Here is a 27,061-nt window from a genome sequence, read left to right on the forward strand (position 1 = left end):
TTGTAAATGTAAAAAAAACCAAACACTACATACTTACATTCCGGTGTCTGTCCCCCGGCGTTCTGCTTCCCTGCACTGTGTAAGCGCCAGCCGGCCGCAAAGCAGAGTGGTGACGTCACCGCTGTGCTTTACGGCCGGCAGGCGCTCACAGTCAGTGCGGGAAGCTGACGGCGAGGGGACAGACACCGGAATGTAAGTATGTAGTGTTTGGTTTTTTTTACATTTACAATGGTAACCAGGGTAAATATCGGGTTACTAAGCGTGGCCCTGCGCTTAGTAACCCGATGTTTACCCTGGTTACCAGTGAAGACATCGCTGAATCGGCGTTACACACGCGATGTCTGCGGGAGATCCAGCGACGAAATAAAGTTCTGGCCTTTCTGCTCCGACCAACGATCTCACTGCAGGATCCAGATCGCTGCTGCGTGTCAAACACAACGATATCGCTATCCAGGACGCTGCAACGTCACGGATCACTAGCGATATCGTTGTTGAGTGTGAAGGTACCTTTAGAAACAAATTTATTTCTTTATTGATTATTTTGGAATTTATTGGTCCCCTAAGGCAGAGGTCCCCAACTCCAGTCCTCAAGGCCCACCAACATGTCATGTTTTCAGGATTTCCTTAGTTTTGCCCAGGTAATAATTGCATCACCTGTGCAATGCAAAGGAAATCCTGAAAACATGACCTGTTGGTGGGCCTTGAGGACTGGAGTTGGGGACCTCTGCCCTAAGGTGTTAACATTTTTGCTTTATGTCCTGATTTTGCAAGGGCAACAGGTGTTTCACCCACAAAACTACGTTTTCGATTTTAATGGCGTCTTTGAGTCTGAATCGTTACTAAGGGCAACATAATTGTTCTCCTTATATATCATACAAGCTGTATGCACGACTAGAGACATACTATGTAAGTACACATAGTATTGCAGGCAGAAAAAGGAAAGTGTTCAAACATTATAACAACTAAATAACACATTATATCAAAACGACAACAAAACAGCAAATATAGTACAGACACTATTTGTCTTTAAACTAGTGAAGGTCACCCAAGTTCTTCACTGGTTAATTAACTCTATATGGCTAAAGTCATAAAAAAATTGTGAATTAGTAGCAAAGCCAAGTAGGCTAGGGGTAAATCCTAGCTCTACAGGCTCTGATTATTTGCACCTGGCTGGCTCTGCATATAACCAGGCTTGGTGTTCACCTTTGTCAGTCAGCTGGAGGAAGCTGACCAGAGTGGATTTGTGTTGAAGCTTAAGAGAGAGACAAGTCGGAATCTCTCTCGGAGAAGAATCAGCCACAAGCCGTGTGCACCAAACTGCAAGTATCGGTGGTTGCTATGGGCAATAGCAGTTTTGATTGACCAGATTGGGACTAGCACAACTGTTGTGAATTCTGTTGTCGGGCTCCCTCCTGTGGTCATGAATGGTACTTCGGCTGGTTTTGTCCATGGACTTCCTCTGGTGGGTGTTTCTGAGTTTCACAGGTGACGAGGTTAATTCGTTAGCTGCTGCTCTATTTAACTCCACTTAGATCTTTGCTCCATGCCACCTGTCAATGTTCCAGTATTGGTCTGTTCACTCCTGGATCGTTCTTGTGACCTGTCTTCCCATCAGAAGCTAAGTTCCAGCTTGTATTTCTTTGGTTTGCTATTTTTCTTTCTAGCTTGCTTTTTAATTTGTTGTCTTGCTTGCTGGAAGCTCTGGGACGCAGAGGGAGCGCCTCCGCACCGTGAGTCGGTGCGGAGGGTCTTTTTGCGCCCTCTGCGTGGTCTTTTTGTAGGTTTTTGTGCTGACCGCAAAGTAACCTTTCCTATCCTCGGTCTGTTCAGTAAGTCGGGCCTCACTTTGCTAAATCTATTTCATCTCTGTGTTTGTATTTTCATCTTTACTCACAGTCATTATTTGTGGGGGGCTGCCTTTTCCTTTGGGGAATTTCTCTGAGGCAAGGTAGGCTTTATTTTTCTATCTTCAGGGCTAGCTAGTTTCTTAGGCTGTGCCGAGTTGCATAGGGAGCGTTAGGCGCAATCCACGGCTATTTCTAGTGTGTTTGATAGGTTTAGGGATTGCGGTCAGCAGAGTTCCCACGTCCCAGAGCTCGTCCTTATTATTTGTAACTATCAAGTCATTCCGTGTGCTCTTAACCACCAGGTCCATTATTGTCCTGACCACCAGGTCATAACACACAACCGTGTTTGAGTACCCAGGGTCCGTGTTGCTTAGTTAGCGTCTGGACAAGGCTAGGGTCTTATGTTTATGGTTTTATTTTGGTACTGTGCAACCATTGACAAATATACGTCCCATTGTTTTTATACAAGAATCCAGTGCCTGTGTAAACGCTGTCAACAAGTAATAGCCTTCCTGAGAGCGTGAATCCCTACACCTTATAAATTGTACATTTCTGCACAAAGCATGAATGTAAATTAAAAAGCATTCATTTCTTTTTTTTCCTCTCGTCCACTCCATTGATACAGGACACTGAAATAACTTGTGCTAAATATCCTAATTTTCTCATCATTCACCATTTTTCGCTCAGCTCTGTGGGGGTGTACTTTCATCCCAATATGGCACTATCCAATCATAAAAAGGTAACATCATAGGGTGGAAAAAGTAGATGCCCACTGCTGAGCCGGCTATCAGTCAGTGACGGGGCGTGGTTACAGCTGCCGCTCACTGAGCGGTGACTGAAGCCATGCCTCTATGACTGAAATATATTTGTGCCATATATGGTTAGGTATTTTTTCAGAATAAAGTATATATTCACTTAATGGTCCACATGTAATCTGAACAGAGTCTAATGTATTTTAAGAGCTAAAAAAAAAGCAGAAATGAACAAAGACATTTAGTAACTAAAGACCTGTCTACATGGGAACAAAGCCAGGAAAGGATTCCACAGATGTGTGTGGGATAAGAAGTCATCAGTGACCTCCTGACCATTCAATTCAGATATTTCTTTCTATAATCTCCTCCACAATGGGGCCATTGCTATATACATGTAATCTGGGAAGGGTAGAAGTTAGAGCATACCAGTGGGAGTTTACACGCCTTCATGCATATTTCTCTCCGATCCTCCCATTTACTTTCTAGGAGTGTTACTGTAAAGTATTAAATCTACTTTTAAACACTTTTATTACACAAAGCTGAGTAATAAATTATGTACTGATTCAGTCTGCAGCTATTTACTGTGTCATGGATAAGCTGCCTTCCCGGGCATCTGCGCTAATCGCTTGCTCACCTATGTTTATTAAACTAGAACCATACAAGAAAGTTGGACACCAAAAAGACGGATTCTTCACGAGAATAAGAAAATAGGCAAAGGATATTATCCATTATGTTGCCAGTAACTGTTATTCTGTATTTTTCACCTCATCAGAATTTTCTATGCCAGTTTTCACAGAGAGCGCGGCCCAAAGCTTGACATTGCTTGAACAGGACAAGGACTGCCACTTGGCCATAACTTTTGTACAGCACAACTCTGACTCAACTGTTATTTAACCGTATGTAACATTTCTGCGGCTGGAGGCATTCTGGATTTATAGTCTTAAACCTGCTGTCACAGCAAACATTTATCAGCCACATACAGGAAGCACACAATCACTGTCAACCCGAAATACAGCTCTTGAATAGTTTCACAAATATACTCCATTCTTGGAAATGTAAAGGATGAAATCCGTAGATAAATCTTCCTAGGCTTCATCTGTGCACTGAATTTCATTCCCCCTGTCTGTTTGGAATCACGGCATGTGCAGTGCACAAATAAAGCCAAACAATAATCTCTCAGCTAAAGGGATCCGGTCACTTGAAGAAACACCATTAACCTACATATATGGGGTTAATCTGCCGGTTAATAGCATTCTGAACCATCTCTGCACCAGCAGTGCCCTCCTGCTGGGAGGAAATTATCTTTATTCCCCTAGGTAGTGTTCGGCGTTCAGACATGGGAGTGGCCCTAGTTTGGTTTCAGTTACTGACTGACATCCAGCCCTAATGATGAGTGAGCCATCAGTCAGTGCCAGAGGCAGAGTTCAAGTGGCCACTCTCTATACACTGAGCGTTGACTGAAATCACAGAGTGCTGCCGGGAGGAATAAAGTTAATTTCCTCCTAGCATCGGGACTCTTTATGCAGGACCGAGGCAGGTTCAAAACGCTGTGTTTTTTTCACATGACAGGTTCACTTTAACTTCACATGTCCGTAAGACATGGCTTCTGCCTGGAATGTATGACTAGAGGATGGCTCTACTCAAATTAAAAGATGGAGACTCGCAATACAGTGTGCAGAAAGCACTCAAAAGAATGATCATATGCATTTCTACATAAAAACGACTTGCTCTTCATATGTTCAGGCTTCTGAGCGTCTTTTAACTAGTTTGGGTTTCAAAAGATACCAATCAGCTAAAAGAAGAGTCCTGACCATTCTTCAGGCATCATCTGCTCAGAAAACGCTCAAAAAATGTGCGCATTTTCACTTTAAAACCACAAGAGCATTCTTCATTGAACCGAGAGTAAAAAAAAATGACCGTAAAATAAGATTATGCAAAACCTATGGTAAAACGCTTGAAAAAAAAACAGCTGATCAAAAACAACCAACAATAGATGTTTGCTTAATATGTGGATTGACCAATGTTGGGGTCAGGGGTGAACCTAGCCACTCTGCTGCCTGAGGCGAACGGAAAAATGGTGCCCACACACACACACACACACACACACACAGTCCCTGCTGGAAGGGGGGGGGCGGGCACTTGACCCCGGAGTTTTATAAAAAAAAAACAAAAAAAACCTAGCAGCGCAAATCCAGTTACCGTATATACTCGAGTATAAGCCGACCCCCCTAATTTTGCCACAAAAAAAAACTGGGAAAACTTAATGACTCGAGTATAAGCCTAGGGTGGAAAATGCAGCAGCTACCAGTAAATTTCAAAAGTAAAAATAGATACCAATAAAAGTAAAATTAATTGAGACATCAGTAGGTTAAGTGTTTTTGAATATCCATATTGAATCAGGAGCCTCATATAATGCTCCATAAAGTTTGAGGGGCCCCATTAGATGCTCCATATTAAAATATGCCCCATATAATCCTGCATAAAGGGTAATAAGGGCCCCATAAGATGCTCCATAGACATATTTGCCCTATATAGTGCTGCACAAACATTATGGCCCCATACAGATGCTCCATACAGTCACTGCCCCATATAGTGCTGCACAAACATTATGGCCCCATAAGATGCTCCGTACAGCCACTTGCCCTTGGGGTTCTGTGGCTTGTTGACCTGCATAAGAGACAAGACAGATCTATGCAGATTGATTAAATACTCAGACAATGTGAGTTAATTTAATCACACCTTTCTCTTGATCTCTGGATGATGGCTTGAAGGACAACAGGTGTGATCTATATAAAGGAGAGTCCAGATTTTACAAAGACACAGTCAGAAACATTCTACAGGATGTCAGCTTAGGAGACTACGGCTCCAGCTGGAAGAACACAGATCACCTCTATTGACCGTCGCTGAACCATCAGAGACATCTTGAAGAATCCAGGTTGGGACAATCGGGTCACCGCACTACATACCTCATTGCTCTGGGTCAGATTACTAAGCTTGTTGTTACCTCCTCTCTGTGCTTGCCACAGGAGGCGTTAGTTCTCCCTGGAAGCTCAGAAGTCACAGCTGCTATAATGTCCATGCGATCTCAGGCCTGCGGACTAGAGCACTCGCTGTCCCACCGTGTCTCCACTGCTCAGAATAGAAACTTCAGGACAAAACGCTTAAGTGTCCTGAAGCATCTTCCTCTTAGTAAACCTGGCGGGTCCACCCAAGTGTAAATGATGATAAATATATACCGTACATACATAACACAAACCATGAATTTAATTTTTTATTGTTTTTGCTTGAACTAAATTTCCATGCAAAATTTGCTTGGAAGTGACATAATACTTTTCCCACAAATTAAGAAAAACATAACCTTAGGGTTTGTTCACATGACTGTATTTTTGGTCTGAGTGCTGTGCGTGAAAAAAAAACACATCACTTGGACCAATTTTATTCAATGGGGCAGTACAGATGAGTGAATATTTTTTACTGACCGAATCAGCATGCAGTAGTTTCTTCCATAAATAAAACTAGACTCATACATTCAATTATGAGTGCGCCAAAAAATTCGAATTACATAAGGAGACACAGTATAGCATCTGATTTTTACAGATACTTTGCAATTCTGTAATATGGGAAACTGTAAATATTCCTGTAAATGATTAATTCATACTGATGTAAGAAAAACTGATTGCATATGGATTGTATGACAAGTGTGAAAAAAATTTGTCTTGATGAAACTGAACAATTTCTTTACTTGCTTGTGTGAACCTATCCTCAAAGTGAGCACAAAAAGCTTTCCAATCATTTTAATGGTAAAACATGCCTATAGTCTATAGGGTGCTTTTTTTTAAATAAAGTGTCATGTCAATTTTAATTAGAAAAATATCCAAATTTACCACTCAAATGTAATGAAAAAAAAAAATTCCATCTTCAAAATGCCAAAACTGGACACAAAAAGAAAGAGGTTTTACACCTTTCTTAACTCAGATTTAGTAAATATATGCTAGGGGTATGTTCACAGTTTTTGTGGGTTTTTTAATGTGGCTTTTTAAGGTTGAATATTCTACATTAACACATCATAAAAATACAAGTGTTTTCGTGAGATTTTGCAAATTGTGATGCATTTCTTGTGTATGAGTGTTTCTTTTTCTGCCTCAATTTAGTCTTTGAAAAAAGCAGTGAAAGCTATTCATCTTTGTCAAAAACTATGTGAAAGTGCCCTTATTTGCCCATTCATGTCATAGTGGAGTCATGTGCTTTAATTCCCTCGTGCATATCACAGCGGAAACATGTTTCACCATTTACTCATCTAAACATTAGTACACTGTGTTTCATAGCATAGTCTGGGGCTAAGAAGGGAAGGAACTAGTGTAGCTAAAACCAATAGTGGAGGATACATTGCATCCAAGATCGGATGTATTCCTCCTTTGGGAGTATGTTGATTTTGCCACAAGCCATCTCACTATGACTGACCAACTAAAGGGAACCAGTCAGAAGAAGCTCTAGGTTAACAAAACAAAGTAGCTTGTATTCACACTTGTATTCAGGAATATTGTGTGTCTATCCTTTTAGGAGCAGAAAATAGGAATTAATGTCCAAAATGTACAAGATGCATAACTGATGTGAAGGAAACAAAGGTGTACCATTGACTACTGCTGGGTTTGTCTGGGTAATGGTATGTTTTATCGAAGGCTAAGTTCACATTGCGTTAAAGCAGCCCGTTCAACACATGCGTTAATGCAAGTGCCGAAATGTGATTACGCTAGCGCAGATAGAGCTAACAGATGCTCTATCTGCGCTAGCGGTGATGGACCCAGAAATGCTGCAGCCCGCGTCCCAGGGTCCGTCACTCAATAACAGCATTTTGGGCGTGTGCTAGCGATACGTCCGACATAGGGCTTAATGGCTGCGTTAACGGACTGCGTTATATTTCTGACACCGGGGCTTGTATCTTTCTCCTTAAGCTGATTAATACCCGCTTTGATGTAGTCAAAAATCAGCATAAAAAATTTCAGTAAAAATTGGCATACTGTAGTAAGTAGTGATGAGCGAATGTGCTCAGATAAGCGGTTATCCGAGCATGCTCCGGTGCTGAGTGACTTCGGCGTGCTCGAAAAATATGTTTGAGTCCCCACGGCTGCCTGTTTGTTAGGCAATCCCTGCATGGGTTGTGGCTGTCGATCAGCTGCAAGACATGAGGCAGCGGGGACTCGAACATAGTATTCAAGCACGCCGAAGTAACTCGGTGAGCACATGTGTGCTCAGATAATACCTTATCAGCTCATCACTACTAGTAATCAACCTTGCAGGCGCACAATTTGCAAGGCAGATCTTTTCTGCAGCGAGCATCTCATCCACAATACTATTATGGTAGTATTCGGTGACCTGCAGAAACCATCAGGATACATTCAAAAAAGGGTCATAAACAAGGCATGCTGTAGGGTGATGTTTAACTGCACTTTGTGAATAAGGATTCACAAACACATACCATCTGGTTGCGGTGGTGACAGCTAAGGCTCTGTGCGCATTACCCATAGGGCTCTATTCATCAGACTGTCCCTTTGACCTCTGTCCATACGGTCTACTTTTGTGTTTTGTATGAAACAGCATAGTTGTGCCCAGGTTGATCATAGTGCTTTGTTGTGATTATTAGCTCATCTTATAATTGTATCCATACAATGCCGTGTTTGAACCGTGCATTGTACCGTTGTTCCGAAATTAAAGTATAAGATAAGGGAAATGACATGATGTTAATGACCGTCTAGCTCTGTAATTACAGCTCTGGCCTGAGGTCTGCACATGGCTGAGTCACTTATGATCACACAGGATATGTCTTACTGATTTCCTAGTATTAGCCTCAGTGGCATTATTAAATTGGTCCTATGATCTTACAGCAGTTCCCGTAAGATGTGTAGAACTTAAATAGAAAAAAGGAAGTGATGGGTGACTTCTCTATGAGCCAGAATCAGAGCAATAACAAATGCATAGGTAAGCTCAGATTGAATTTATCTAGGACAGCCAAAACATTGACAGGAATGAGAGTTTCAATTTTTGCTCCAGCTCCCGAATTTTAGTCGGTTGGGTCCATGAGCGGAGACCCGCCACTAATCTTTAGGATGACTGCATTATAGCAACGTCTGCACACAAAATTCTAGATGTATATTTGCCAATCTGCAAGCATGCCCTGCTTGTCTGATGTTAGCCCAGAGCATGCTCTGTGTACATGCGCTCCACAGCAATCTGCTGACAATGCAAATATCTCACCTATGATTTAGTGTAGTACCCAACACTGCATTATGGAATATGAATAGACAGGTATCTGTGCGCAGCTCTGGGTCACAATACACCAAGAGCATAAAGAATGACTTTATGACTATAACTATATCGACTATCATGTGAAGTACTTGCATAATGAACGTAGGCTTATGAGACCTGATAAATGACAAGATTGTATCAGAGAGGACAAGAAAACCGTTTTGGATGGGAAGGTCGCTCCCTGAGGGAACATCTGCAATATGCACGAAAAGCCTCAAAGTGAGCAGCCGACACACACACACTATCTGCAATAGACTGTCAGCCACAGATGGAGACATTCCGAGTTACAGATGGACAGGGATTTCTTTCATCTTTGACTTATGTAGGATGGCCTCTTTACTGTAGCACTTCAATGGCAGGTCGTAATCCTATGTCTCTGCACAGGTTGTCTGCAGGGTCATGCCAAAGTGATCAATAGCGTCTGAGGTGCATGATAAAGGTTCTCATCTATGGAATGGCTGCTCAGTACTGCCGTGCTTATAAATATTAGGGTTTTCATCGTAGCAGATTAAATCAGAGGGGATTAGGCTTCCTAGACATTCGGCCACTGCACAGCCAACGTCTGGCCAGAGGCAGCTTCCTCCAGGAAATTTAGAGGCTTGATGTACAGACCAAAAGTTTGGACACACCTTCTCATTTAACCCCTTCATGACCCAGCCTATTTTGACCTTAATGACCTGGCCGTTTTTTGCAATTCTGACCAGTGTCCCTTTATGAGGTAATAACTCAGGAACGCTTCAACGGATCCTAGCGGTTCTGAGATTGTTTTTTCGTGACATATTGGGCTTCATGTTAGTGGTAAATTTAGGTCAATAAATTCTGCGTTTATTTGTGATAAAAATGGAAATTTGGCGAAAATTTTGAAAATTTCGCAATTTTCACATTTTGAATTTTTATTCTGTTAAACCAGAGAGTTATGTGACACAAAATAGTTAATAAATAACATTTCCCACATGTCTACTTTACACCAGCACAATTTTGGAAACAAAATTTTTTTTTGCTAGGAAGTTATAAGAGTTAAAATTTGACCAGCGATTTCTCATTTTTACAACGAAATTTACAAAACCATTTTTTTTAGGGACCACCTCACATTTGAAGTCAGTTTGAGGGGTCTATATGGCTGAAAATACCCAAAAGTGACACCATTCTAAAAAATGCACCCCTCAAGGTGCTCAAAACCACATTCAAGAAGTTTTTTAACCCTTCAGGTGCTTCACAGCAGCAGAAGCAACATGGAAGGAAAAAATGAACATTTAACTTTTTAGTCACAAAAATTATCTTTTAGCAACATTTTTTTTATTTTCCCAATGGTACAAGGAGAAACTGAACCACGAAAGTTGTTGTCCAATTTGTCCTGAGTACGCTGATACCTCATATGTGGGGGTAAACCACTGTTTGGGCGCACGGCAGGGCTTGGAAGGGAAGGAGCGCCATTTGACTTTTTGAATGAAAAATTGGCTCCACTCTTTAGCGGACACCATGTCACGTTTGGAGAGCCCCCGTGTGCCTAAAAATTGGAGCTCCCCCACACGTGACCCCATTTTGGAAACTAGACGCCCCAAGGAACTTATCTAGATGCATAGTGAGAACTTTGAACCCCCGGGGGCTTCACAAATTGATCCGTAAAAATGAAAAAGTACTTTTTTTTCACAAAAAAATTCTTTTAGCCTCAATTTTTTTCATTTTCACATGGGCAACAGGATAAAATGGATCCTAAAATTTGTTGGGCAATTTCTCATGAGTACACTGATACCTCATATGTGGGGGTAAACCACTGTTTGGGCACATGGTAAGGTTCGGAAGGGAAGGAGCGCCATTTGACTTTTTGAATGAAAAATTATCTCCATCGTTAGCGGACACCATGTCGTGTTTAGAGAGCCCCTGTGTGCCTATGCATTGGAGCTCCCCCACAAGTGACCCCATTTTGGAAACTAGACCCCCCAAGGAACTTATCTAGATGCATATTGAGCACTTTAAACCCCCAGGTGCTTCACAGAAGTTTATAATGCAGAGCCATGAAAATAAAAAATAATTTTTCTTTCCTCAAAAATGATTTTTAGCCTGGAATTTCCTATTTTGCCAAGGGTAATAGGAGAAATTGGACCGCAATTGTTGTTGTCCAGTTTGTCCTGAGTACGCTGATACCCCATATGTGGGGGTAAACCACTGTTTGGGCGCACGGCAGGGCTCGGAAGGGAAGGCACGCCAATTGGCTTTTTAAATGGAAAATTAGCTCCAATCATTAGCGGACACCATGTCACGTTTGGAGAGCCCCTGTGTGCCTAAACATTGGAGATCCCCCACATATGACCCCATTTTGGAAACTAGACCCCCAAAGGAACTAATCTAGATGTGTGGTGAGGACTTTGAACTTCCAAGTGCTTCACAGAAGTTTATAACGCAGAGCCATGAAAATAAAATAAAAATTTTATTTTCTCTAAAATGATTTTTTAGCCTGCAATTTATTATTTTCCCAAGGGTAACAGGAGAAATTTGACCCCAAAAGTTGTTGTACAGTTTCTCCTGAGTACGCTGATACCCCATATGTGGGGGTAAACCACAGTTTGGGCACATGTCGGGGCTCGGAAGTCAAGTAGTGACGTTTTGAAATGCAGACTTTGATGGAATGCTCTGCGGGCGTTACGTTGCGTTTGCAGAGCCCCTGGTGTGCCTAAACAGTAGAAACCCCCCACAAGTGACCCCATTTTGGAAACTAGACCCCCCAAGGAACTTATCTAGATATGTGGTGAGCACTTTGAACCCCCAAGTGCTTCACAGACGTTTACAACGCAGAGCCGTGAAAATAAAAAATCATTTTTCTTTCCTCAAAAATGATGTTTTAGCAAGCAATTTTTTATTTTCTCAAGGGTAACAGGAGAAATTGGACCCCAGTAATTGTTGCCCAGTTTGTCCTGAGTACACTGATACCCCATATGTGGGGGTAAACCACTGTTTGGGCACACGTCGGGGCTCGGAAGGGAAGGAGCACCATTTGACTTTTTGAATAAAAGATTGGCTGGAATCAATGGTGGCGCCATGTTGCGTTTGGAGACCCCCTGATGTGCCTAAACAGTGGAAACCCCTCAATTCTAACGCCAACACACCCCTAACCCTTATCCCAACTGTAGCCGTAACCCTAACCACAACCCTAACCCCAACACACCCCTAACCCTAACCACAACCCTAATTCCAACCCAACCCTAACCCTAAGGCTATGTACCCACGTTGCGGATTCGTGTGAGATTTTTCCGCACCATTTTTGAAAAATCCGCGGGTAAAAGGCACTGCGTATTACCTGCGGATTTACCGCGGATTTCACCTGCGGATTCCTATTGAGGAATAGGTGTAAAACGCTGCGGAATCCGCACAAAGAATTGACATGCTGCGGAAAATACAACGCAGCGTTTCCGTGCGGTATTTTCCGCACCATGGGCACAGCGGATTTGGTTTTCCATAGGTTTACATGGTACTGAAACCTGATGGAACACTGCTGCGGATCCGCAGCGGCCAATCCGCTGCGGATCCGCAGCCAAATCCGCACCGTGTGCACATAGCCTAATTCTAAAGGTATGTGCACACGCTTCGGAAAACGCTGCGGATCCGCAGCAGTTTCCCATGAGTTTACATTTCAATGTAAACCTATGGGAAACAAAAATGGCTGTACACATGCTGCGGAAAAACTGCACGGAAACGCAGCGGTTTACATTCCGCAGCATGTCACTTCTTTCTGCGGATTCCACAGCGGTTTTACAACTGCTCCAATAGAAAATCGCAGTTGTAAAACCGCAGTGAAAACCGCAGAAAAACCGCGGTAAATCTGCCATAAATCCGCAGCGGTTTAGCACTGCGGATTTATCAAATCCGCTGCGGAAAAATCCGCAGAGGACCAGAATACGTGTGCACATACCGAAACCCTAACCCTACCCCTAACCCTACCCCTACCCCTAGTTCTAACTCCAACCTTAGTGAAAAAAAAAAAAAATTCTTTATTTTATTATTGTCCCTATCTATGGGGGACAAATGGGGGGGGTCATTTACTGTTTTTTTATTTTGACCACTGTGATAGATTATATCACAGTGATCAAAATTCACATTGGAACGAATCTGCCGGCCGGCAGATTCGGCGGGCGCACTGCGCATGCGCCCGCCATTTTGGAACATGGCGGCGCCCGGGGAAGAAGACGGACGGACCCCGCCAGGATCGGTAAGTATAAGGGGGGGGGGGGATCAGGGCACGGGGGGGCGTCGGAGCACGGGGGGGGAGGGATCGGAGCATGGGGGAGAGTGATCGGTGTGCGGGCGGGTGGATCGGTGTGCAGGGGGGGTGGATCGGTGTGCAGGGGGGGTGGATCGGACCACGGGGGGGGATCGGAGTGCGGGGGGGTTTGATTGGAGCACGGGGGGGTGTGATTGGAGCACGGGGGGAGCGGACAGGAGGACGGGGGAGCGGAGCACAGGACGGAGGGGAGCGGGCCACAGATCGGGGGGCTGGGGGGGGGGCGATCGGTGGGGTGGGGTGGGGGCACATTAGTATTTCCAGCCATGGCCAATGATATTGCAGCATCGGCCATGGCTGGATTGTAATATTTCACCATTTTTTTAGGTGAAATATTACAAATCGCTCTGATTGGCAGTTTCACTTTCAACAGCCAATCAGAGCGATCGTAGCCACGAGGGGGTGAAGCCACCCCCCCTGGGCTAAACTACCACTCCCCCTGTCCCTGCAGATCGGGTGAAATGGGAGTTAACCCTTTCACCCGATCTGCAGGGACGCGATCTTTCTGTGACACAGCATATGCGTCACAGGTCGGATTGGCACCGACTTTCATGACGCATACGCTGTGTCACAGGTCGGGAAGGGGTTAAAGATTTTTCTGTATTTTTATGACTATGAAAATTGTAAATTCACACTGAAGGCATCAAAGCTATGAATTAACACATGTGGAATTATATACTTAACAAAAAAGTGTGAAACAACTGAAATTATGTCTTATATTCTAGGTTCTTCAAAGTAGCCACCTTTTGCTTTGATGACTGCTTTGCACACTCTTGGCATTCTCTTGATGAGCTTCAAGAGGTAGTCACCAGGAATGGTCTTCACTTCACAGGTGTGCCCTGTCAGGTTTAATAAGTGGGATTTCTTGCCTTATAAATGGGGTTGGGACCATCAGTTGTGTTGTGCAGAAGTCTAGTGGATACACAGCTGATAGTCCTACTGAATAGACTGTTAGCTGCTTTTTTCTTGCCATAATACAAATTCTAAGTAAAGAAAAATGAGTGGCCATCATTACTTTAAGAAATGAAGGTCAGTCAGTCCGAAAAATTAGGAAAACTTTGAAAGTGTCCCCAAGTGCAGTGGCAAAAACCATCAAGCGCTACAAAGAAACTGGTTCACAGGAGGACCGCCCAAAGAAGGAAAGACCAAGAGTCACCTCTGCTTCTGAGGATAAGTTTATCCGAGTCACCAGCCTCAGAAATCGCAGGTTAACAGCAGCTCAGATTAGAGACCAGGTCAATGCCACACACAGTTCTTGCAGCAGACATCTCTACAGCAACTGTTAAGAGGAGACTTTGTTCAGCAGGCCTTCATGCTAAAATAGCTGCTAGGAAACCACTGCTAAGGACAGGCAAGAAGCAGAAGAGACTTGTTTGGGCTAAAGAACACAAGGAATGGACATTAGATCAGTGGAAATCTGTGCTTTGGTCTGATGAGTCCAAATTTGAGATCTTTGGTTCCAACCACCGTGTCTTTGTGTGACGCAGAAAAGGTGAACGGATGGACTCTACATGCCTGGTTCCCACCGTGAAGCATGGAGGAGGAGGTGTGATGGTGCTTTGCTGGTGACACTGTTGGGGATTTATTCAAAATTGAAGGCATACTGAACCAGCATGGCTACCACAGCATCTTGCAGCAGCATGCCATTTCATCCGGTTTGCGTTTAGTTGGACCATCATTTATTTTTCAACAGGACAATGACCCCAAACACACCTCCAGGCTGCGTAAGAGCTATTAGACCAAGAGGGAGAGTGATGGGGTGCTACGCCAGATGACCTGGCCTCCAAAGTCACCAGACCTGAACCCAATCGAGATGGTTTGGGGTGAGCTGGACCGCAGAGTGAAGGCAAAAGGGCCAACAAGTGCCAAGCATCTCTGGGAACTCCTTCAAGTTTTTTGGAAGACCATTCCTGGTGAATACCTCTTGAAGCTCATCAAGAGAATGCCAAGAGTGTGCTAAGCAGTCATCAAAGCAATAGGTGGCTACTTTGAAGAACATAGAATACAAGACATATTTTCAGTTGCTTCACACTTTTTCATTAAGTATATAATTCCACATGTGTTAATTCATAGTTTTGATGCATTCAGTGTGAATGTACAATTTTCATAGTCATGAAAATATAGAAAAATCTCTAAATGGGAAGGTGTGTCCAAACTTTTGGTCTGTTCTGTAGGTGCTGAGCGATCTGAGATGATCAGCCGTTTGTCAGAGGCTGCAGTATCACAAGTGGTGTTAGAAATATGTATGGAAGGTCCCACTGCTGATCATACAGACAAGATGGAAAAAATGACGGCACGAGACAAATCACTTTAAAGAGGATCTGTCACTTACGCAAAATAAATTGAGTTATGGCAAATACTTTGTAGAAATCCTTGAGCTGCCTGGATTCTGCCATGCTTTTCTTTTTTTGCACTGGGTTACTCTATGGCAGAAATATTCACATTTGTTGCTTTTGATGAGCAGTATGTGAAATCTCTGCTTGCCCTCCAACTAGGCATTTCTTCAGATTCTTTTCTAAGAGCGCGCTTTCACCCGTGTCAGTCAGCACAAGTAAGTATAGCAAAATCCAGAGTTTGATCCTTATTAAAAGCATCCAAAATAGGTGATGGCGTAAGAAAGCAGCATGCATTTAATAAGCATCCAATAAACTCTAGATTTCGGAAGTCGTATTGCAGTCAATAGAGAGAGCTCATTCTTGAGCTTTGGGTTCCCTGTGTGTATGCCATAAAAGCTCAAGATAAGAATAATCTTGTAATGCAGATCAATGGTAAAAGAAAGGAAAAGAAGAAATGGGACAGACTGGAAGCAAGAGTCCTGCATGTCCTGAGACATCAAGATCCCATTATAAGTTTTTTTTTTAGGGGGGGCGTAGGTACCTGTTACAGCCCTACTTTTGAAGGGTTGTCCAATATCTATAACGCCCCTTAGGGTATTTTTCCACGGTCACTAAACACTGCGGGTTGGACACTGCGCACATCCACCCCGCAGCGGCCAGATGTTACAGCATAGTGGATGGGATTTCAAGAAATCCAATCTCCACTATGCGTGCACGGACGCCTCCGGCTTCCTTGCGGAGACGGACATGCGGCACATCTTTCCAGACCGCAGCATGTCTATTTATCTTGCGAAGATCAAGATATATATCACCAGTCCAATGTATTGGGAGCAATTATTCCACACAGTTCAATGAACACATGCGGAATCACCTGCGTTCAAAAGCCGGCAGCACGTTGGACAGAGTGGACATGTGCTGCGTCCAAAGCGCTGCCAAGTACGGACCATGGGGACGTAGCCTTATAAGTACGTATCATTAAGCCCTAACCACTTTTGTATTTCTCTTTATTATAAAATGCCTTACACTTCACTCTATCCTGTTATTCCCTATATGTGCTTTTTTTTCTTTACTTTATTTTACTAATTTATATAGCATTATCAATTCCACAGCACTTTACAGACATTATCGGCACAATCTAAATTCCAGAGTACCAGGAGGAAAACCCAGCAAACATACAAACTCCTAAAATATTGGGGTTGTACTCCCTTTTAGTTACAGTGGCTGTAAGCCATAATCATCAACATTAACAGAAATAAACACTAGAAATAGATCGCTCTGTTTGTAATGACTATGTAATATATAAGTTTCAGTTTTTGTATTGAAGAACTGAATTTAACTTTTTGATGATATTCTAATTTTGTGAGTAGCACCTGTAAGTGATCGCAGATAGATTTTTATAAAGGGTATAGGTATTTCATCGCCCCTTTAATACAACATTTTTCTTAAAACATTTGACTATTTTCCTCCTCTTATCATTCTATGAACACAAAGAATCTGTGATTTTACTATATATGCACATTTTGTCAATTATTTTATAACAGAATATATAACACTACAATAAGAGTGTGCTGGTATTTCATTGAAGATGCAATTTTTCACTACAGGTTTACCAGGTATCCAGCAGAGGGCACTATAAAGTATCGCAAGTCTAAAAACCAAATGAAAGTTCAAACAGAAGCAGCCGATCACTAAGATCAATGTCCTGAGGGCAAAGCTCCTGGCTGCCAAATCCAGGAATCTACACTGTATGTTTTGTAAACAGATAAAAACTTGCATTAACTTGTTACAAAATATCACAGCACAACAATCATCACAAATAAACACCAGCGTATCACAATCCATTGCACTTTATACTTTATTATGGCTTCAATTTTAACACCCCACTGAGTCATATTTTTTTCGATCCTGGAAAATTCCTTTAGGCAGTATTTTCTCATCAATGTCTCTTTGTTGTATTTTTCTTGGGGTTTGCCACGCTATACTTCAATATTTACAACAACAAAAAAATGAAAATTGACCTTTAGAATTAGCAGCCTGGCTTTGTTTTAAAGGAGTCTTCAAATACAATACTAGTGATGATGAGCGAACAAGTTCGGATAACATCTTATCCTAGCATCTGGGCGTGCTTAGACAGCCACAACACATGTGGAGGTTGCAATCCTCACATGCATTCAGACAGCAGCAAATCATGCAGCCGCAGGGACTCGAACATAATGTACGAGCACGCCGAAGATACTGGATAACACCCAAGCATGCTCGGTAAGACCTTATCCGAGTACGTTCACTCATCACTAAATGATACTGATGACTTCTTCTCAGAAGAGAACATCAATATCAGATTGATGGGGCCTGACACCCAGCACCTCCACCGATGAGATGTCTTCAACTCTGACAATAGATGGATGTATACTGAGTACAGAGCACAAAAACGCTGCAGGCGCTCGTAACAGCTGATCAACGAGAGCGCTGATGGAGGTCATCAATATCACTGTATTGGAAATCTTTTAGTTGTCTGTATTAAGGCCCATCTATATACATAATTGTCTAAGGGGTACTTCCGTCTGTCTGTCTGTCCTTCTGTCACGGTTATTCGTTCACTGATTGGTCGCAGCAGCCATGACAGGCAGCTGCCGAGACCAATCAGCGACGGCCACAGTCCGATTAGTCCCTGCCCTACTGCCCGGCGCCCGCTCCGTAATCCCCTCCGCTCACCGCTCACACAGGGTTAATGGCAGCGGTAACGGCCCGCGGTGTAACGCACTCCGTTACCACTGCTATTAACCCTGTGTGTCCCCAACTATTTACTATTGATGCTGCCTAGACAGAATCAATAGAAAAAATATGTCATGTTAAAAATAATTTTAAAAAAACAAAATACCTGCTATACTCACCCTCCGCCGCCTTTCTCGCTCCTCGCCACGATCCCGGGACCGCTCCATTGCAAGCGGCAGCTTCCGGGCCCATCCCAGGGCTGGTGTGCGACAAGGACCTGCCGCGACGTCATCATAGGTACTGCTCACACCAGACCTGGGACCGCAAGCTGCCGCTTGCAATGGAGCGATCCCGGGAGCGTCCCGAAGAGCGGGAAAGGCGGCGGATGGTAAGTATAGCAGGACTTCAACGGGCTATAGGTGAGTATATGTTTATTTTATTTTTTTTTTAAGTCTCTATTGTATGTGGCTCGGTGCTGGGCAATATACTACGTGACTCTGCTATATACTATGTGGCTGGGCAATATACTACGTGACTCTGCTATATACTATGTGGCTGGGCAATATACTACGTGACTCTGCTATATACTATGTGGCTGGGCAATATACTACGTGACTCTGCTATATACTATGTGGCTGGGCAATATACTACGTGGCTCTGCTGGGCAATATACTACGTGACTGGGCAATATACTATGTGGCTGGACAATATACCGTACTACGTGGGCTGTGCTATATACTATGTGACCGGGCAATATACTACATGACCGGGCAATATACTACGTGACCGGGCAATATACTACGTGACCGGGCAATATACTACGTGGCCGGGCAATATACTACGTGGCCGGGCAATATACTACGTGGACATGCATATTCTAGAATACCCGATGCGTTAGAATCGGGCCACCATCCACTGCAGCTCACTGGGATCAAACTGGCTGCTGTGTATAAACAAATGCCCCGCAGAAAATACAGTTTTCTTTAAGCCAATTTTCACAGGGCTATCCCACTAACGTATGATGATAAGGCTCCCAACTCACTCTCCTGACAGATTATGCCAGGGAAAAGGAGAATTGGATCTGCTGAACATTGATCTGGGGAAGATAAGCACCTATACCCAGTGGTGTACGCTAATAGCTGCAGACCACGCATAATGCCCAATGGCGTGCAGCTCCAAATCTCAGCAAAACAGGCGAGATGATATCACTAGATGTATACTGCACAGAGCCTTGGCCCACACGGATTGGAGCAACGCATAAGGGGAATGGGGTGAGGGGAGATTTTAATTTTTTTGTAATGCCAATATTTGTGGAAGGAAACTAAGGAGCCATGATACTAGGTGAGGGGGACATAATACTGTGTGGGGTCCATGATACAGTGTTTGAGGGGCTGTGGGTGTGGGCATTATACCGTTGGTGGGACGACTGTAGTGGCATCTTATTGTTTGAGGTGCCTCTGGAAGCCATTATACTATGTGGGGAGCTACGGTGACCATTATATCTTGGGGGGGAGAGCAGTGGTGGCCATCATACTGTGGGGACCATTATACTCTGAGGTGGGCTCTGGGGACCATTCTACTCTGGGGGGACTGTGTGTGGGAAGGGGCTGTGAAGGCAATCACAGTGTCCGTGGGATTCTTGTGGGGGCATCATACTCTGTCAGGGAACTATGGATACATCATACTATTTTGGAGGGCATTGCACTGATTTTAGGGCTGTGACATTATACTTAGGTGGTCACATCATACTATATGTCAGGGTACCATGGATACATCATACCATGTTGAAGGGCATTACACTGATTTTAGGGCGGTGACATTATACTGTGTTATAAGGTCACTGTGGGGGCATCATACTGTGTTTGCAGTCTGTGGCAGAATCATGCTTTGGTGGTGGCACTTTGGGGGTCATACTTTTTTAGGAGCACTGTAGTGTGTTCATTCTGTATTGGGAGGTACATTTTTTTTTTTTACAACATACTATATCGGGGCTATGAGAGGGTTATTATATTTGGTGAGAACACAAAGGGACTTAGGTAGGAGCAAAATTGTGTTCGTGCCACAACAGAGTCCCTCTCCCTGTTTTTAAAAGTTGGGTGGCATGTCCTTTTGTGATTGGACCTATACATGGCTCTTCCTACTCCTCCAAATATATATTTTTTTTTAGAGGCAAAGGGGTCCAATTAGGACTTTTCCTATGAGCCCCATGATTTCGATATACAGCCCTGCCTTCACCCACTGAAAATACAGGCAAGTATGCATGTATATAGGGTACTTAGAGCTGCATGGGCAAATTTAGGGTACAGCACGAGGCAAAATTGCGTGCACAAATAGATGCAAGTCACAGCTTTCAGACTAAGATCTAAGGGGTGATGTTTCTCCCTGTGGAGAGTGACAAGCCAGGTCTGACCTAGACTACAGAAGGCACAGTATTAACTCCTAGATGTAATAGACTCAATGTCACCGATTCATTTAATAGATAAATAAAGTACAGCACTGAGAAGAAGCAGAGTGACTGCTGCACACATACTGGGCCTCAGCACAGGCTCTTTATAAAGCTGCCCATAAAGGTAGCAACTCCAATAACAGCATACAAGGGAATTACTCATAATGCAATTCCTTCTACCAGAGTTGGTAAAGTGGTTGTAAAATATGACCTCACTGTACCAGAATGTAAACCAGCAGTCAATTATACCGAGGATCCTTGTTAAATGTCTTTCCATTATTGATCCGCCTTACAGTGGTGGAAGTGGTGAGCGCTTTGTCACAAATCAAATTGTTCGGATCGGACCCTGCAGCGGCCGAAGACTAATGAGCTGCACGTCAGTGACTCTCCAGGGTAGAGAACCAGTCACTTTCCAGCGACCTCTCTAGACAACCGATGCCCATGTATATCCCACCATCTTGTATCCAGCCACAATTTCACCTCTACATATTCCCTAGCCACATCCAGCTGCCCTGGGAGAAGCCGCTACCCAATAGGTGCCAGCTCTAATCTGCAATAAGGATTATTCTGTCACACATAAAGTCATATTTACATTGAGCGATTGTCAATAAGCGACTGCCGCCTGTGCAGCAATTTCATTAGATATCTGTGCAATCTACAGACACCAGATGACATAAAAATGTACATGGAGTGATGCTGAAATCAGCCCCAATAAGAATCGTGTAGAAGGCATGTGCCACTCACCTTGGGTTATGTACATGTGCTATAGAAGCTGCTATTGCTGGGTCCCAGCAGGGACTGCCCCCCAGCCCAGGACCCTGTAACTGGACATGTCACTCCCACCAGGGCAGCACAATGCCCCCCCTGCCCAGGACCCTGTAACTGGACATGTCACTCCCACCAGGGCAGCACAATGCCCCCCCTGCCCAGGACCCTGTAACTGGACGTCTCACTCCCACCAGGGCAGCACAATGCCCCTCAGCCCAGGGCCCTGTATCCTGACGACCCCCCTACTGGCTGGGAAGCACAATGCGGGTGGCATCCCAGGACCCTTTAACTGGACGTCTCACTCCCACCAGGGCAGGACAATGCCCCCCCTGCCCAGGACCCTGTAACTGGACGTCTCACTCCCACCAGGGCAGCACAATGCCCCTCAGCCCAGGACCCTGTAACTGGCCGTCTAACCAGCACCCAGCTGAGCAGCACAATGCCCCCCAGCCCAGGACCCTGTAACTGGCCGTCTAACCAGCACCCAGCTGAGCAGCACAATGCCCCCCAGCCCAGGACCCTGTAACTGGCCGTCTCACACCCAGCTGAGCAGCACAATGCCCCCCAGCCCAGGACCCTGTAACTGGCCGTCTCACACCCAGCTGAGCAGCACAATGCCCCCCAGCCCAGGACCCTGTAACTGGACGTCTCACTCTCACCAGGGCAGCACAATGCCCCCCAGCCCAGGACCCTGTAACTGGCCGTCTAACCACCACCCAGCTGAGCAGCACAATGTCCCCCATGCCAGGGAGCTGTAACTGGCCGTCTCACACCCAGCTGGGCAGCACAATGCCCCCCAGCCCAGGACCCTGTAACTGGCCGTCTCACACCAAGCTGAGCAGCACAATGCCCCGCAGCCCAGGACCCTGTAACTGGACGTCTTACTCTCACCAGGGCAGCACAATGCCCCCCAGCCCAGGACCCTGTAACTGGACGTCTCACTCCAAGCTGGGCAGCACAATGCCCCCCAGCCCAGGACCCTGTAACTGGACGTCTCACTCTCACCAGGGCAGCACAATGCCCCGCAGCCCAGGACCCTGTAACTGGACGTCTCACTCTCACCAGGGCAGCACAATGCCCCCCAGCCCAGGACCCTGTAACTGGAAGTCTCACTCCAAGCTGGGCAGCACAATGCCCCCCAGCCCAGGACCCTGTAACTGGACGTCTCACTCTCACCAGGGCAGCACAATGCCCCCCAGCCCAGGACCCTGTAACTGGACGTCTCACTCTCACCAGGGCAGCACAATGCCCCCCAGCCCAGGACCCTGTAACTGGACGTCTCACTCTCACCAGGGCAGCACAATGCCCCCCAGCCCAGGACCCTGTAACTGGCCGTCTCACTCCAAGCTGGGCAGCACAATGCCCCCCAGCCCAGGACCCTGTAACTGGCCGTCTAACCACCACCCAGTAGAGCAGCACAATGCCCCCCATGCCAGGGAGCTGTAATTGGACGTCTCACACCCAGCTGGGCAGCACAATGCCCCCCAGCCCAGGACCCTGTAACTGGCCGTCTCACACCCAGCTGAGCAGCACAATGCCCCGCAGCCCAGGACCCTGTAACTGGACGTCTCACTCTCACCAGGGCAGCACAATGCCCCCCAGCCCAGGACCCTGTAACTGGAAGTCTCACTCCAAGCTGGGCAGCACAATGCCCCCCAGCCCAGGACCCTGTAACTGGACGTCTCACTCTCACCAGGGCAGCACAATGCCCCCCAGCCCAGGACCCTGTAACTGGACGTCTCACTCTCACCAGGGCAGCACAATGCCCCCCAGCCCAGGACCCTGTAACTGGACGTCTCACTCTCACCAGGGCAGCACAATGCCCCCCAGCCCAGGACCCTGTAACTGGCCGTCTCACTCCAAGCTGGGCAGCACAATGCCCCCCAGCCCAGGACCCTGTAACTGGCCGTCTAACCACCACCCAGTAGAGCAGCACAATGCCCCCCATGCCAGGGAGCTGTAATTGGACGTCTCACACCCAGCTGGGCAGCACAATGCCCCCCAGCCCAGGACCCTGTAACTGGCCGTCTCACACCCAGCTGAGCAGCACAATGCCCCGCAGCCCAGGACCCTGTAACTGGACGTCTTACTCTCACCAGGGCAGCACAATGCCCCCCAGCCCAGGACCCTGTAACTGGACGTCTCACTCTCACCAGGGCAGCACAATGCCCCCCAGCCCAGGACCCTGTAACTGGCCGTCTAACCACCACCCAGCTGAGCAGCACAATGTCCCCCATGCCAGGGAGCTGTAACTGGCCGTCTCACACCCAGCTGGGCAGCACAATGCCCCCCAGCCCAGGACCCTGTAACTGGCCGTCTCACACCCAGCTGAGCAGCACAATGCCCCGCAGCCCAGGACCCTGTAACTGGACGTCTTACTCTCACCAGGGCAGCACAATGCCCCCCAGCCCAGGACCCTGTAACTGGACGTCTCACTCCAAACTGGGCAGCACAATGCCCCCCATCCCAGGACCCTGTAACTGGACGTCTCACTCTCACCAGGGCAGCACAATGCCCCGCAGCCCAGGACCCTGTAACTGGACGTCTCACTCTCACCAGGGCAGCACAATGCCCCCCAGCCCAGGACCCTGTAACTGGACGTCTCACTCCAAGCTGGGCAGCACAATGCCCCCCAGCCCAGGACCCTGTAACTGGACGTCTCACTCTCACCAGGGCAGCACAATGCCCCCCAGCCCAGGACCCTGTAACTGGACGTCTCACTCTCACCAGGGCAGCACAATGCCCCGCAGCCCAGGACCCTGTAACTGGACGTCTCACTCTCACCAGGGCAGCACAATGCCCCCCAGCCCAGGACCCTGTAACTGGACGTCTCACTCTCACCAGGGCAGCACAATGCCCCCCAGCCCAGGACCCTGTAACTGGCCGTCTAACCACCACCCAGCTGAGCAGCACAATGTCCCCCATGCCAGGGAGCTGTAATTGGCCATCTCACACCCAGCTGAGCAGCACAATGCCCCCCAGCCCAGGACCCTGTAACTGGACGTCTCACTCCAAGCTGGGCAGCACAATGCCCCCCAGCCCAGGACCCTGTAACTGGCCGTCTAACCACCACCCAGCAGAGCAGCACAATGCCCCCCATGCCAGGGAGCTGTAATTGGACGTCTCACACCCAGCTGGGCAGCACAATGCCCCCCAGCCCAGGACCCTGTAACTGGCAGTCTAACCACCACCCAGCTGAGCAGCACAATGTCCCCCATGCCAGGGAGCTGTAATTGGCCATCTCACACCCAGCTGAGCAGCACAATGCCCCCCAGCCCAGGACCCTGTAACTGGCCGTCTCACACCCAGCTGAGCAGCACAATGCCCCCCAGCCCAGGACCCTGTAACTGGCCGTCTCACAACCAGCTGAGCAGCACAATGCCCCCCATGCCAGGGAGCTGTAATCAGACGTCTCGCTCCCAGCTGGGCAGCACAATGCCCCCCAGCCCAGGACCCTGTAACTGGCCGTCTCACACCCAGCTGAGCAGCACAATGCCCCGCAGCCCAGGACCCTGTAACTGGACGTCTTACTCTCACCAGGGCAGCACAATGCCCCCCAGCCCAGGACCCTGTAACTGGACGTCTCACTCCAAACTGGGCAGCACAATGCCCCCCATCCCAGGACCCTGTAACTGGACGTCTCACTCTCACCAGGGCAGCACAATGCCCCGCAGCCCAGGACCCTGTAACTGGACGTCTCACTCTCACCAGGGCAGCACAATGCCCCCCAGCCCAGGACCCTGTAACTGGACGTCTCACTCCAAGCTGGGCAGCACAATGCCCCCCAGCCCAGGACCCTGTAACTGGACGTCTCACTCTCACCAGGGCAGCACAATGCCCCCCAGCCCAGGACCCTGTAACTGGACGTCTCACTCTCACCAGGGCAGCACAATGCCCCGCAGCCCAGGACCCTGTAACTGGACGTCTCACTCTCACCAGGGCAGCACAATGCCCCCCAGCCCAGGACCCTGTAACTGGACGTCTCACTCTCACCAGGGCAGCACAATGCCCCCCAGCCCAGGACCCTGTAACTGGCCGTCTAACCACCACCCAGCTGAGCAGCACAATGTCCCCCATGCCAGGGAGCTGTAATTGGCCATCTCACACCCAGCTGAGCAGCACAATGCCCCCCAGCCCAGGACCCTGTAACTGGACGTCTCACTCCAAGCTGGGCAGCACAATGCCCCCCAGCCCAGGACCCTGTAACTGGCCGTCTAACCACCACCCAGCAGAGCAGCACAATGCCCCCCATGCCAGGGAGCTGTAATTGGACGTCTCACACCCAGCTGGGCAGCACAATGCCCCCCAGCCCAGGACCCTGTAACTGGCAGTCTAACCACCACCCAGCTGAGCAGCACAATGTCCCCCATGCCAGGGAGCTGTAATTGGCCATCTCACACCCAGCTGAGCAGCACAATGCCCCCCAGCCCAGGACCCTGTAACTGGCCGTCTCACACCCAGCTGAGCAGCACAATGCCCCCCAGCCCAGGACCCTGTAACTGGCCGTCTCACAACCAGCTGAGCAGCACAATGCCCCCCATGCCAGGGAGCTGTAATCAGACGTCTCGCTCCCAGCTGAGCAGCACAATGCCCCCCAGCCCAGGACCCTGTAACTGGAAGTCCCATTCCCAGCTGTCAGAACAATGCCCCCCAGCCCAGGACCCTGACTCCAGACGTCCCCTCCCGGCTCCACATATACAATGGCCACTCACATAGTGCTTGTTGGGGCTGCGCCGCTTCTGGACGTTCTGCACGCAGACTTGCACGATGCTTTTCCTGGGCATGGCTCAGCTGGGCAGCGGGCAGAGCCGACTGGTCCTGTGTATCTGGCTCGTGCTGTGGCAATGCGGGACAGAGCGGCACGGTTGCCAGCCTCAGCGCCCAGCTCGTCTCCTTTCTTTGCTGCTGCGCGCCTCTTCCCTCCCTGTGAGGAGGAGCGGCCCACTGACTCCAGCACTGCCCCTCATGTCCTGCGCCCGGGCTGTGGGATGAAAGCTGGACGAGATTTCATTACCTGGAGGTTAACCCTCTCATGTCCTGGCTCAGTACAGGGTGTGGGCGCAGAGCCGACAGTCTAGGGGCCTGGGAGGCCATGGGGCGTCACGTCTTACCACACATTACTAATAACACCAGTCCTTCAGCTGTCCTCTACGGCCCACGTCTGCATCCCACCCAGGCACAATATGGCTAGGACAGTTACTGACTGACCCCCTATTTAGTCAGAATTACTGCTCTGAAGCGGCTGTCACCCTTGGGGCATGTGCACACTACGTCTGTTTCATGCTGACAAACCCACACAGTGTTTCAAGAGAAAAATGTTTCAGTAAAAGCCAAAGTGTTTTTTTTTTTTAACCATGTAGTGTTTTTTTAAGGCTATGTGCACACGTTGTGGATTTACTGCAGATCCGCAGCGCTTTTTTCCGTGCAGAAATGCTGCAGGAGTGTCCGACTCCACCACGTCGCCTCATCAAAGCCAGCAAAAAAAAAAATCTTGATGAATCTTTGGTGGTGTTCGCGCTTTTTGCATTCGCTGTGGATTTTCCGTCCAGCAGGCACAAAGTGAGGACAATTCATTGCGTCTGTGCCAACATTTTTTGCTCAAAAAAATAAAATTTCATTAT

The 27,061-nt window shown here is 47.1% G+C and overlaps 1 protein-coding gene across 1 annotated transcript in view; it reads right to left on the reverse strand.

The window, feature by feature from the left end:
* Positions 1-26,398, reverse strand: part of SH3PXD2B (SH3 and PX domains 2B) — a 238,066-nt gene extending 211,668 nt beyond the window's left edge. The window contains exon 1 of the mRNA XM_069764104.1: positions 26,153-26,398. Within this exon, the coding sequence (XP_069620205.1) occupies positions 26,153-26,224 (72 nt within the window). The 5' untranslated portion in view covers positions 26,225-26,398. The remainder of the gene's footprint in view (positions 1-26,152) is intronic.
* Positions 26,399-27,061: the final 663 nt, after the last annotated feature.

The sequence above is a fragment of the Ranitomeya imitator genome, chromosome 4, assembly GCF_032444005.1.
Source record: "Ranitomeya imitator isolate aRanImi1 chromosome 4, aRanImi1.pri, whole genome shotgun sequence".
In the NCBI taxonomy this organism is placed as follows: domain Eukaryota; kingdom Metazoa; phylum Chordata; class Amphibia; order Anura; family Dendrobatidae; genus Ranitomeya; species Ranitomeya imitator.